The sequence below is a fragment of the Heteronotia binoei genome, chromosome 3 (genome assembly GCF_032191835.1).
Source record: "Heteronotia binoei isolate CCM8104 ecotype False Entrance Well chromosome 3, APGP_CSIRO_Hbin_v1, whole genome shotgun sequence".
Classification (NCBI taxonomy): domain Eukaryota; kingdom Metazoa; phylum Chordata; class Lepidosauria; order Squamata; family Gekkonidae; genus Heteronotia; species Heteronotia binoei.
This window is the reverse complement of record NC_083225.1, coordinates 104667769-104680233: the sequence shown is the minus strand read 5'-3', so window position 1 is coordinate 104680233 and position 12465 is coordinate 104667769. Positions and strand designations below refer to the sequence as shown.

Sequence of the window (12465 nt, the reverse complement as noted above, 5' to 3'; positions counted from 1 at the left end):
AGAGTGCCAAGTCCTTCCCTTCTCTATTTTTTTGTCATAACACTCCTATGAAATAAACTGAGGCTGAGAGAGAATGATTGAGTCTGACATTGGATCACATTGGATAACAAAATGAAAAAGTAAACTATGACAGATACTAAACTAAATAATTGCCAATTCTAAACCCCTCATCAGATGTCATATTTTTTCATATCTATCTTTGCTGTGGCATAATCAATATATATCATAATAATTTTATTATATGCTGTTCAAACCAGAATACTGATGGAATATTGCAAAGATATTGCAAAGATCCCACCACTCTTTTTGTTGGCATTTTGATTTTAGATACTGATGTGAATGCTCACATACCCAACATTAATGGTAGGAGGAAAGAAGTTTCTGTCCCCTCCAAGGGCATTCATTGAATTATCTTGCTGTTTTCTAAATTCATAACATCCCTCAAGTTTCCAACTCTCCTTGCCCCCCCCAGTCGGAATGAAGAGACAGACACAAGGTGTTGGGTATAAAAACCGGGCCGCTTTATTAAATAATTAATCAACCTATAACTAGCAGGGATGGGACCTGAACAGGACAAGCCCTGGGGTCACCCCCTGACCCCGCCTTGACCAAAGGGCGAGCCACCCTGCCCCCAGCACAAGCCCGCCGTATTCGGGTTGTAGCTGAGCGGCCAGGCCCCAGCCATTCTCCACCTGGGCTAGCATCAACCCCCCCATGGAAAGATCCGCCCAGGTGAGGCTCTCTGTGATCTGCATTCCCCGCACTGAGCCGTGTAGCCCATCTGCGGTTCCTACAGACCACCCGCACCACTGGTGCTAGGCCATAGGTGCTCCCCTGAAAACACTGTGGCCAAAACATCCTCCAGCCTGCGACCGAATTAAAACTCCTACTGCTAACACCTAACGCTACAAGGCAGTACAAGGTAGGCGAAAAACAACTCCACATGGGCCAATTATGTGAAGATGAAAAAATTCCTACCTGGCCCCTAACAAGGCGACCGATTGAAACCTGTACTGTCAAGGGAGGGTGGGCGGGCAGAGAGCCCAAAAGGAACTGAAGAGCTCTGGGCGGGGCCGGGGCTTATATAGCCCTGACGCCACGCCCAGAAACAGACCCGGATGTACCGGGCCGAGCGTTCTGTTGCTCCCTCCTTCCGAGGGGGCAAAGACGGCCCCCAGCCTGAACGCCGGCGATGCAGGCTTGGCTGGGAAGGGCCGGGCCTTACCTCTCTAATTCAACACATCACTATTCAAGTCATAATATTGAGCAATCCACAACATTAGTCTGGTTTGGGACACTTGAACCTTGAACAACAGCCATTATCACCACATGCTACATGCTTCTGAAGCTTGGAATAGTTTTAAAAAACAGTTTGTGAATTACGATGGGAAAGGATAACCTGCTATATATATATTTCTATGTATTTCATCTACCTATCATCATCCTCTGCAGACCATCACAGAATGAGGCAAGACTGGAGAGGAAGCGGAACAGTACTTTTCCCCTTGTGGCCTCCCAGGTTTTGGAATTCTCTGGCTCAAGGAGTCCATTTTCCCTCTTCACTTTACGTATTCCCAAAGATGATGAGGATGGTATAGGTTCAGAGGCCCATCACTCAGGGGCTGAACTCAACAGCTTTTACTATTAAATCCACTGGAGGGGGGTGTTATTATTTTTACTGTTGATGACTAGTTTTTAATCTTTTCCTTGCACAGATGACTTGGATGATTAGGCTACATTATTAGAGATGCTTTGACATTTATCAGATAGTCAGGGGTTTTATCATTTTGTTGTCTAAATGCTCTAAGGTTGCCAGTCTCTTGGTGGGATCTGATGATCCATCAGAATTACAGCTCATCTCCAGACTACAGAGATCAGTTTACAAAGAACTTTTTCTTGCACTTGATGCCCTATTAAATTAACACTTATAATTATTATAATTTTCTTGTAATAAATACTTTTGTGGAATAGTAAATGTTAATAGTATCACCCTGATATTTCTTCTATCATAGCTTAGTTTTAACATAGGGAGTCCCCTTTTTTATATAAACCAAAAGTTTGGCATTTCTAAATAAACAGCACTGTAAACAAAAGAAAAAAAATGAATTTCCTAGTGCAGCTGATTTTTGCTGTTATTTAGCTGCTTTTCAGTGAAATAGCTTTAAAACACAGGAAAGGTTAATGATTAGGGTTGCCAATCCCCAGGTAGGTGTCTCTACTCACGAGTTGCTGCCAACTTCTTCAAAGTAACACAGACACACCATCCCAAGAGAAAGCCTTTCAATCAGAGACTGAAGCCTCCGGAGGTAGAAAGTCACATGGTGGCTATGGGGACGGGGCCTCCCCCCTGCTAGCCAGCTGACTGGGGGTGGGAAGGAGCCTGGGAAAGCGGGACCTGGGGATTGGCAAACCTAATATGTAAGTATATAACCTGTTGTCATGGCTGAGAGTATTTGGGTTTTTCCCTTTACCGGCAAGGGTGGTGAATATAACACAAAGGGGTAACAGTCTGTTTAAGACACCCTCAGACTTGTAGTGAAGTCTGTAGCCAGGCCTTCAGTAATGATTCCTTAGTTCCACCATCTTGTGTTATTATCTGCAGTTTTTCATAGTCAATGTCAAATTCTTAGCACAGCCATATACTTCTTTATCCTCATTGTTCCCAGAATGCCTGAAAGACATGCCCATTTCATAATATTCAGGCACCTCCAGAACTCAAGAGTATGAAAATTTATTTTGCTGAAAGTACAAATAAATGTTCCCTTCAGTTGCCCATTTTGTGAAGTCACAGCTAAACTGATTGCTCTGCATAAAATGAGATTCATTTCAGAATATTCAGTTTTAGAGTCTTGATTAAAGAAGGGGAAGATACACATAGAAACCTTTGTAAACTTTGTCTGCACTTTTAAGTAGGATTATAGCCATCTACAATGGATGTAATTTTTTTTTTTAAAGAATAGTTGGAAGAACTGGTAATTAACTGACAGTGGTGAGGAAGGTTTTATAATGTAATAAGGTTGCCAGGTCCAATTCAAGAAATATCTGGGGCCTTTGGGGGTGGAGCCAGAAGCAAGGTTGTGACAAGTATGACTGAACTCCAGAGGGAGTTCTGGCTGTCACATTTAAAAAGACTGCACACCTTTTAAATGCCATCCCTCCACTGGAGATAATGAAGGATAAAGGGCACTTCTTTTGGTGCTCATAGAATTGGACCCCCTGATCCAATCGTTTTGAAACTTGGATGGTGATTTGAGGAGAGGCACCAGATGCTATGCTGAGCCCCTATCTCAAAAAACAGCCCCTCCAGAGCCCTCTGAAAGTCATGCATTGGAGTGAAATGGACAAACTTACAAGAATCTTAAAAGAACAAGATTTAGAGAAATTTAAAAACAACTGGGGAAAGTTTCAAAAATACATTGAAAAACAATGGAACATTAAAGGACATTTGGTGACCTTTGACAATGGTTAATTTTTAAAGAAATGATATATGGATTACAATTTTAAAAAATATGATTATTGGATTATAACTTTTTCTCCCCCCCCCCCCAATGATTAAGAAGAAATACCATGAAGATGGATTATAATTATACCTTTGGGGTTTTCGGAGAAAGATTCTTTGATAGAGTTTATTACCTTATAACAAATTAGATTAAATAGTAATATGGGGACATTTGCTAAGGGGGCATGCACTGCTGGGGGTCACAAAAGGGATGGGGTGGGGTGGAGAAAATGTTATATATGTGTCCTAACATTTAATGATAAATGATGACACGTTATTACAATATATTCCATTACAATAAATTGTTTTAAACAGCAAAAGAAATATTGCTGGGCAGTTAAATAGATATGTAATTTCACATAATATGAAAACATCTGTTAATTGCATTTTAGAAGCAAGAAGACATGCTTTCTTCCATTTGTATTTCTTTATACCACCTAATATACTGATGTATTTCAAGTAGTTTGGAGCAGCCATGTAGGAATGTTTATATATGGACAGACAGATAATATGTACCAAAGCAAATGGCAGGATTGATTTGTACATGAAATTAAATACTTCACCTGCTGAACGGTCATATTTTTTACTGAACGGTCAGTGTATAAAGCAAGTGTACCAATGACTGCTTGTTTCCGGAAGATAAAACCTTGTGGCTTTCTCCCTCCTACAACAAATCATTGGGACTGTCATGACCAAAGAAAGGATGTTAGGTGCCCTGCAGTTCCATTGGTGATGGCATTTTTTAAAAAGAACATACTCAAATTTTGCTTGTGCTCAAAGTCTGATCAGATTTTTTGAGAACAAAATAGAAACATCAGGTTGAATTAGATTTAAATTCTGGGGGAAGGGGGCGGACTTCTTCTGTTATCTGTTGTTAAATAGTAGTGTACCTATTTATGATCTGGATTGCATAAGCTGACCTGGAGTAAAAGGACAGGTCCTCTTGTGTCAAGTCTGCTTCAACTCTGGACAAGTCTGTGTTCCATCTTTGGTTCAGGGGGAAGCATTCTGGGTAAAAGCCACACTGTATACTAATGCTGCTAGCTCTCACTCCCTTTCCCCCGCTCCCTTCCTTTGTTATGTAGTTCTGCTTTGAAATGGGAATATGTGAAAGAGATTATGGTGCCTTCTCAGGCTGAGTACCGGGGGAGTATTCGCCCCAAGGCCACGATGGGCCTGAGAACGAATTTGTAACATCAATGTGTGAATGTGCCCTGCATAGTACCCCTCCCTAAAGAATCTTTTTGAAGTATACCTTATATGATTACACTTTACTGTATGGTCTTCAGTCTTCCAATCTCTCTGAGTAGTCGAGAACAATGATATCAATAAATTAGAAACTTTTTATCAGAAAGGTCTCATTGAATCAGCCGACTTGACATTTTGTGGATCAAAAACTGGCTGAGTAATAGGAAGCAGAGACTGAGTTTAAATGGGCAGTCTTCGCAGTGGAGGACGGTAAGCAGTGGGGTGCCGCAGGGCTCGGTACTGGGTCCCATGCTCTTTAACTTGTTCATAAATGATTTAGAGTTGGGAGTGAGCAGTGAAGTGGCCAAGTTTGCGGATGACACTAGATTGTTCAGGGTGGTGAGAACCAGAGAGGATTGTGAGGAACTCCAAAGGGATCTGTTGAGGCTGGGTGAGTGGGCGTCAGCGTGGCAGATGCAGTTCAATGTGGCCAAATGCAAAGTAATGCACATTGGGGCCAAGAATCCCAGCTACAAATACAAGTTGATGGGGTGTGAACTGGCAGAGACTGACCAAGAGAGAGATCTTGGGGTCGTGGTAGATAACTCACTGAAAATGTCAAGACAGTGTGCGTTTGCAATAAAAAAGGCCAACGCCATGCTGGGAATTATTAGGAAGGGAATTGAAAACAAATCAGCCAGTATCATAATGCCCCTGTATAAATCGATAGTGCGGTCTCATTTGGAGTACTGTGTGCAGTTCTGGTCGCCGCACCTCAAAAAGGATATTATAGCATTGGAGAAAGTCCAGAGAAGGGCAACTAGAATGATTAAAGGGCTGGAGCACTTTCCCTATGAAGAAAGGTTGAAACGCTTGGGACTCTTTAGCTTGGAGAAATGTCGACTGCGGGGTGACATGATAGAGGTTTGCAAGATAATGCATGGGATGGAGAAAGTAGAGAAAGAAGTACTTTTCCCCCTTTCTCACAATACAAGAACTCATGGGCATTCGATGAAATTGCTGAGCAGACAGGTTAAAACGGATAAAAGGAAGTACTTCTTCACCCAAAGGGTGATTAACATGTGGAATTCACTGCCACAGGAGGTGGTGGCAGCCACAAGTATAGCCACCTTCAAGAGGGGTTTAGATAAAAATATGGAGCACAGGTCCATCAGTGGCTATTAGCCACAGTGTGTGTGTATATATAAGATTTTTTGCCACTGTGTGACACAGAGGGCGTTTTCGCACTCACCTTCAGCCGGCGCGACCCCCCTCTTCACCGCGCAGGATCTGCGCGGATTTCGCACTAAATGCCGCGGAGCAGCCTTTTGCGCCGGAAACTCCCGGTACAAAAGCCGCCCAAACGTAAACCGCCAAAAAGCAGTTTCCGTTTGCGCGGCTTTTGCGACGGGAGTTTCCGGCTCTTCCGGCTGCTCCGCGGCATTTAGTGCAAAATCTGTGCAGATCCTGCGCGGTGAAGAGGGGGGTCGCGCCGGCTGAACGTGAGTGCGAAAATGCCCAATGTGTTGGACTGGATGGGCCGTTGGCCTGATCCAACATGGCTTCTCTTATGTTCTTACCTGCCAAGAACTTTTTTTTCAACTCTGATTCAGTATGTAATAGGGTTGCCAAGCCCAATTAAAGAAATATCTGTGGACTTTGGGGGTGGAGCCAGGAGACTTTGTGGGTGGAGCCAGGAGACATTGGGGCGGAGTGAGGAGCAAGGGTGTGACATGCATAACTGAACTCCAAGGGAGTTCTGGCCATCACATTTGAAGGGACAGCACACCTTTTTAAATGCCTTCCTTCCACAGGAAATAATGAATAATATCCCCCCTCCGTTTCTGGCAACTCTTGTTCTTTTAAGATTCTTGTAAATTTGTCCATTTCACTCCAATGCATGACTTTCAGAGTCCATTCCCATACTTCTGGTATTTTGTCTTGTTTCCACATTTGCACATATAATGTCCATGCAGCTGAAAGCATATACCAAATTATTGTTCTATCTTGTTTTTGAAATGTTTTCATTTGTAATCCCAACAGAAAAATATCTGGTGCCTTCTTAATATTATATCCCAAAACTTTCGAGATCTCCTGCTGAATCATTTGCCAGAATTGTTTCGCCTTTTCACATGTCCACCACATATGGTAAAAAGATCCTTCATGACATTTACATTTCCAACATCTATCCGACAACTGATTGTTCTCAAAGATTTCAGGTTTTCATGGCTGGTAACATCATTAGGGTTTGTAGAATCTTTCGGGCTCATGTGCCATGTTCTACTGGAGAAAGTTTTTCTTCCAGAATGAAACGTCTGGAAGAAAAACTTTCTCCAGTAGAACACGGCACTTGAGCCTGAAAGATTCTACAAACCCTAACTGATTGTTCATTGTTGCTGATTTCTTAGGTGTCATGTACCACCTACATAGCATTTTAAAGCAATTTTCTTTAATGTTATAACATGTAGAAATTTTCATAGAATTTTTCCATAGGTATTCCCATGACTCCATCTGTATTTCCTTATTTATATTTATCACCCATTTTATCATTTGTGATTTAACTACTTCATCTTCCGTAGACCATTTCAATAAGAATTTATATGTCCTTGAGATCAGCTTTTCATTTTCTCATTTTTCACTTTTCATTTGCACCTGTAGGCTTGGATAATGAAATTCAGAGCTGACTAAACCCAATCACCAGTGCTCTGAATGATCTCATTCAGAGGCTTGAGCCCACTGAATTAAAGAACACCAAATCCCTCCCAGTTGATTCTGCTCCTTTGGTGGATCAACCAATGGATGCATTAAATAGATAACATACCACCTCAATTGTTTTCAAGAACCTTCCCCAACAGTTGTGAATTGACTCCTTAAAGATAACTCATGAAAAATGTGCAGTAGCAAAATGGAGATATCAAGCTTAACAAAAATAGATTGCTTATGAGTGTGTATCAACCCCAAATTCAAGCAAAAGCAATTTTCACTGAAAATCCCATCATTATGCCATTGATTGAGATGATTGTTTCACTTTCTTTTAAATATATTGTCCATGTATCATTCAGAATCAATATTATACCTTAAATTCCCAGTGAAAAGTAATTATCAGTTCAATCATAAGTCTTTAGCTTCAATTTTAACCAAACTGAGTAGCTGGCAATTCTAGAGATGCTTTCTGTCACAGAGCCAGTCCAGATGCAGATCAGCGTGTCCTGAGAGAATCTTTTCATAGAACCATAGAATCATAGAGTTGTAAGGGACCTCCAGGGTCATCTAGTCCACACTATAATATCTTTTTTGAGGTGTGATGACTAGAATTGTACCCAGTATTCCAAATGATGCCGCACAATTGATTTATACAGGGGCATTATGATACTGGCTGATTTGTTTTCAGTTTCCTTCCTAATAATTCTCAGCATAGCGTTGGTCTTTTTTTATTGTAGTCGCACACCATCTCGACATTTTAGTTATCTACCACAACCCTAAGATCTCTCTCTTGCCCGGTCTCCAACAGCTCACACCCCATCAACTTGTATTTATAGTTAGGATTTTTGGCCCCAATGTGCATTACTTTGCACTTGGTCATGCTGAACCTCATTTGCCATGTTGCTGCCCACTCGCCCAGCCTCAACAGATCCTTTTGGAGTGCCTCACAATCCTCTCTGGTTCTCACCACCCTGAACAATTTAGTGTCATCTACAAATTTAGCCACTTCACTGCTTACTACCAACTCCAAATCATTAATGGTTGGAGTTTTCCTCCATCCTATAAACAGGTTCCTATACAAAGATGTCTGAAACTAATCCAAAAGAAGGACAGACTTCTCTCTCTCTCTCTCTCTCTCTCTCTCTCTCTCTCACACACACACACACACACACACACACTTACTGGCTCTGGTTCCTGTACAAAGATGTCTGAAAAGAAAGCAAAGTAAGCAGAGGGACTGCATTTTCACTCTCTCTCACACACACAGGGCTCCGCTGCTGGCCCTTCCCTATGCTGCTTTCACTTCCTGCTCAAATGTAAAGGCACACAAACATTTTGAAACACAAGGTGCTTGCAGGCTTCTAAATCTGAAGATGTAAAGGCACATACATGGTGGCTGTGGGAAAGAGACTTCCCCTGCTGGCCAACTGGCTGGGAGCAGGGTGGAGCCTGGAAAAGTGAGGGAAGCCTAAGGAAATGGAATAATTGTACTGAAGAAAACAACCCCCCCCCTTTGCTATCCTTCCAGACTTTTTCAGATTGGTATGATTAACATTACCTCAGAAATTCAGTTTTCTTTTTTTTGGGGGGGGGGACTAGGAATCACAGCAGTTAAATCACTGTGTTCTTAGTAAGTTTATGCACAAAGAAATCCAAAGTAGACCATAATTCTACACATTACCAACTCCCAGTATTAATGCCCCATGAATAAAGGTACAGACATATTAATGCATAGTTGAAATTTTAGTATCCATATCTGAAGAATGAACATCTTTATATTTTTCATGTAGTTTTCAAACATGCCACCTCCCTCAGACCTAGCTGATTTGCCAGTTAAGGGAAAACTGTATTCTCTCCCACTCTGTGGGGCACACAGCAACAGGGGAGGGGTATTTTGCCTTGGGAAATGACATAGAGAAGAAAATTTAAATGCATCCTATTGCTTGTCTGAACAAACTGGCAGTCCCTGCCGCACAGCTGCATTTCAGTGTAAAATGACCATACAAAAGCCAAGAAATATAGCCACAAATTTCCCATGTTTACCCACAGCAAAGCTGTGTTTCTGCTTATTCTAAGGTACCGCCATGGGGTTTCTTGGCATCATACTGTTCTTTATGCAGCATCAAAGCTGGAACACTCATGCACATTTTCCAGACACCTATTTAACCCATACATTAGAAAGGTTAGATTTTTCTATCCATTATTGGAAATTATCTATTTTTTTTTTTTTTTGCTAAGTACAGAAAAGACTCTTAGAAAGATACTAAGGAACTTCAGGTTTTTAAAAACAATCTTTTATAGACCATAAAATAAATTAGCTGTGAAACTATCAGTAATTGGATCAGATCTCTCTCCTGCCCTCATTGAAGAGAATCAAGCGGTATGTGACAAATGTGAATCATGTGGCAGCTTCACACATATTAGAACTGATCAAATGATAATGCTGTGTTGCTTTTGAACATAACATTAAGACATTCTGTCAAAACCACTGAACATGAAAGGCAATGATGCAATTTGGATGGTAACTGTTCAGAGATGTTTTAAAGTATTTTTCCATTATCACATTATTATTATTATTATTACTACTACAAAGCATTGTTAGGGCTGTCATGAGGAAGAAAGATAAGGAATTAAGTAGGAAGGGGAGCTGAATGGAAATCAAGAAGCATGCCTTGTATAAGGGACAATATAAGGCAGAACAAATATAAGATGTGGAACAAAGCAGAAGTATAATTATGTAAACTTTTTCAACAATACCAGTTTGGAATTCCAGCCCTAAAGAAGAAGAAGAAGAAGAATTGCAGATTTATACCCCGCCCTTCTCTCTGAATCAGAGATTCAGAGCGGCTTACAATCTCCTTTATCTTCTCCCCCCACAACAGACACCCTGTGAGGTGGGTGGGGCTGAGAGGGCTCTCACAGCAGCTGCTCTTGAATATATGAAGCTGCCTTATACTGAATCAGACACTTGGTCCATCAAAGTCAGTATTGTCTTCTCAGACAGGCAGCAGCTCTCCAGGGTATCAAGCTGAGGTTTTTCACACCTATTTGCCTGGACCCTTTTTTGGAGATGCCAGGGATTGAACCTGGGACCTTCTGCTTCCCAAGCAGATGCTCTACCACTGAGCCACCGTCCCTCCCTAAAGGACAACTTCTGTGATAGCTAAGGCTAACACAAGGCCATTCCAGCAGGTGCAAGTGGAGGAGTGGGGAATTAAACCCAGTTCTTCCAGATAAGAGTCCGCACACTTAACCACTACACCATACTGGCCACATATGAATCTTTGACCCTAAGGTATTATGATATTCTTCACATTGTAAGGTAAGAAAATGAATAGATTATAGTACAGTCTTTTGTCATACAATTATACAGTTCAGTTACAGCTACAGAATTTGTAAATTTGAATGCTCCTTTATTAGGAACATAAGCTCAGAATATTACACAAATTGATTTCCTGGACTTTTCAGAGTTGAAAAAACTGAGCTATTTGATATTTGCATTTCCAAAATTGTGCATGTGTTGTGGCCAGAATAGTTGTCCAATGGTTCTAATTGAGAATTATGACTCTTCCACTTAAGTTTCCTCAAAGTCTATGTATCTGTTAGGTTTGTAGAATGTTGAACTCATTCCCCTACACCCATCCCAAAGAAAATTCACATAGAGCTTAAAAGTACAAAGGAGTTTGAGTATTTATATCTTTTTTGCAGATCTTTCAGAATTTATTTCAGTTCTGCCATGAAACATTGGCTGATACACCTGTATCAGAAACTTTTAATAAGTTTATGGTTGCCAGTCCCCAGTTGGGGTCAGAGGATCCCCTGGGTTTGGAGCCCCTCCTCCACTTCAGAGTTGTCAGAAAGTGGAGGGAGAGTTTGAATGTCTACTGGGAACACCATTATAACCTATGGAGACTGGTCACCATAGGGTATAATGTGGATTGATTCATGGGTATCTGGGGGTCTTTGGGGCTTTTTCTTAAAGTAGAGGCACCAAATTTTTAGCATAAGATATGGTACCTCTCCTCAACCCCAAGTTTCAAAAATATTGGGCCAGAGGGTCCAATTCTATGAGCCCCTAAACAAGGTACCCGCATTCTTCATTGTTTCCAATTAAGGGAAGGCTTTTAAAAGGTTGTCCCTTTAAATGTGATGGCCAGAACTCCCTTCAATGTTCAATTGTGCATGTCACCACCTTGCTCCTGGTTCCTCCCCCAAAGTCCCCAGATACTTCCTGAGTCAGGCCTGGCAATCCTAAACTGAATATTCTGAAATCAAATACCCAAACATTAAAACTGACACTGAGCAGTGTGTGGCAGAGGACAAATTGCATTAAATAGTAAAGAGTGCAACATTTTTGGTGCCAGCAAATGGCCCACACTTACCTCTTTTATCAGGTTCATAAATCTGGGTCCAAAACGCCATGGCTTATGTCTGTGACACTGCAGGGAACTAACAGTCATTTGGGAGGCACGCTGAGAAGCCACTGCTACCATGTAAACAGCATCATACATCAGAGCTGCTTCTGTCTGTGTGTGGGGAAAACACATAAAGGGGTTTTTTTTAGCAGACATCTTCAAGTCCTTACCTTCTTGTTTTTCATTTTCTCCCTTAAATTGCTTGGACCTTTGTTCAAAGTTCATGGTACGACAGTAGACTAACTATATGATGAAGTTAGATTCAGATGGGTAGCCATGTTGGTCTGAAGCAGCAGAACAAACTTTGAGTCCAGCAGCCCCTTTCAGACTAACAACTTTCATTTAAGGTATAAGTTTTCTTTCTTTAGACACAACGGAATGGAATTTACCAGCCCATACATATAGGTAGAGGCTAAAGGTGAGCAGTAAGTTAACATGCAACATAATAAAGATATTTATCAGATTCAGGAATAATAAACTTAATTTATATTGTTACCATTTGTTTGGGTTCAATCGGGGGGGGGGGGGGGGGGGACACGACACAGTGAAATAAATGTCTAAATTGGAGACTGATGTATCCTTAATTGTGGAGTGCTAAGAGCAATTAACTGAGACCCTGAGATTATTATCTGTCTCCTCTCAAGCATGGAGGCAGTGTTA

At 41.3% G+C, this 12465-nt stretch overlaps 1 protein-coding gene across 7 annotated transcripts in view; it reads right to left on the bottom strand.

Moving 5' to 3' along the window:
• GRIK1 (glutamate ionotropic receptor kainate type subunit 1) overlaps positions 1 to 12465 on the bottom strand; it is a 319350-nt gene that overhangs the window by 83544 nt on the left and 223341 nt on the right. For all 7 annotated transcript variants that reach the window (XM_060234349.1, XM_060234347.1, XM_060234352.1 and 4 more), the window contains exon 7: positions 11773 to 11916. In XM_060234349.1, the coding sequence (XP_060090332.1) occupies positions 11773 to 11916 (144 nt within the window). The remainder of the gene's footprint in view (positions 1 to 11772; positions 11917 to 12465) is intronic.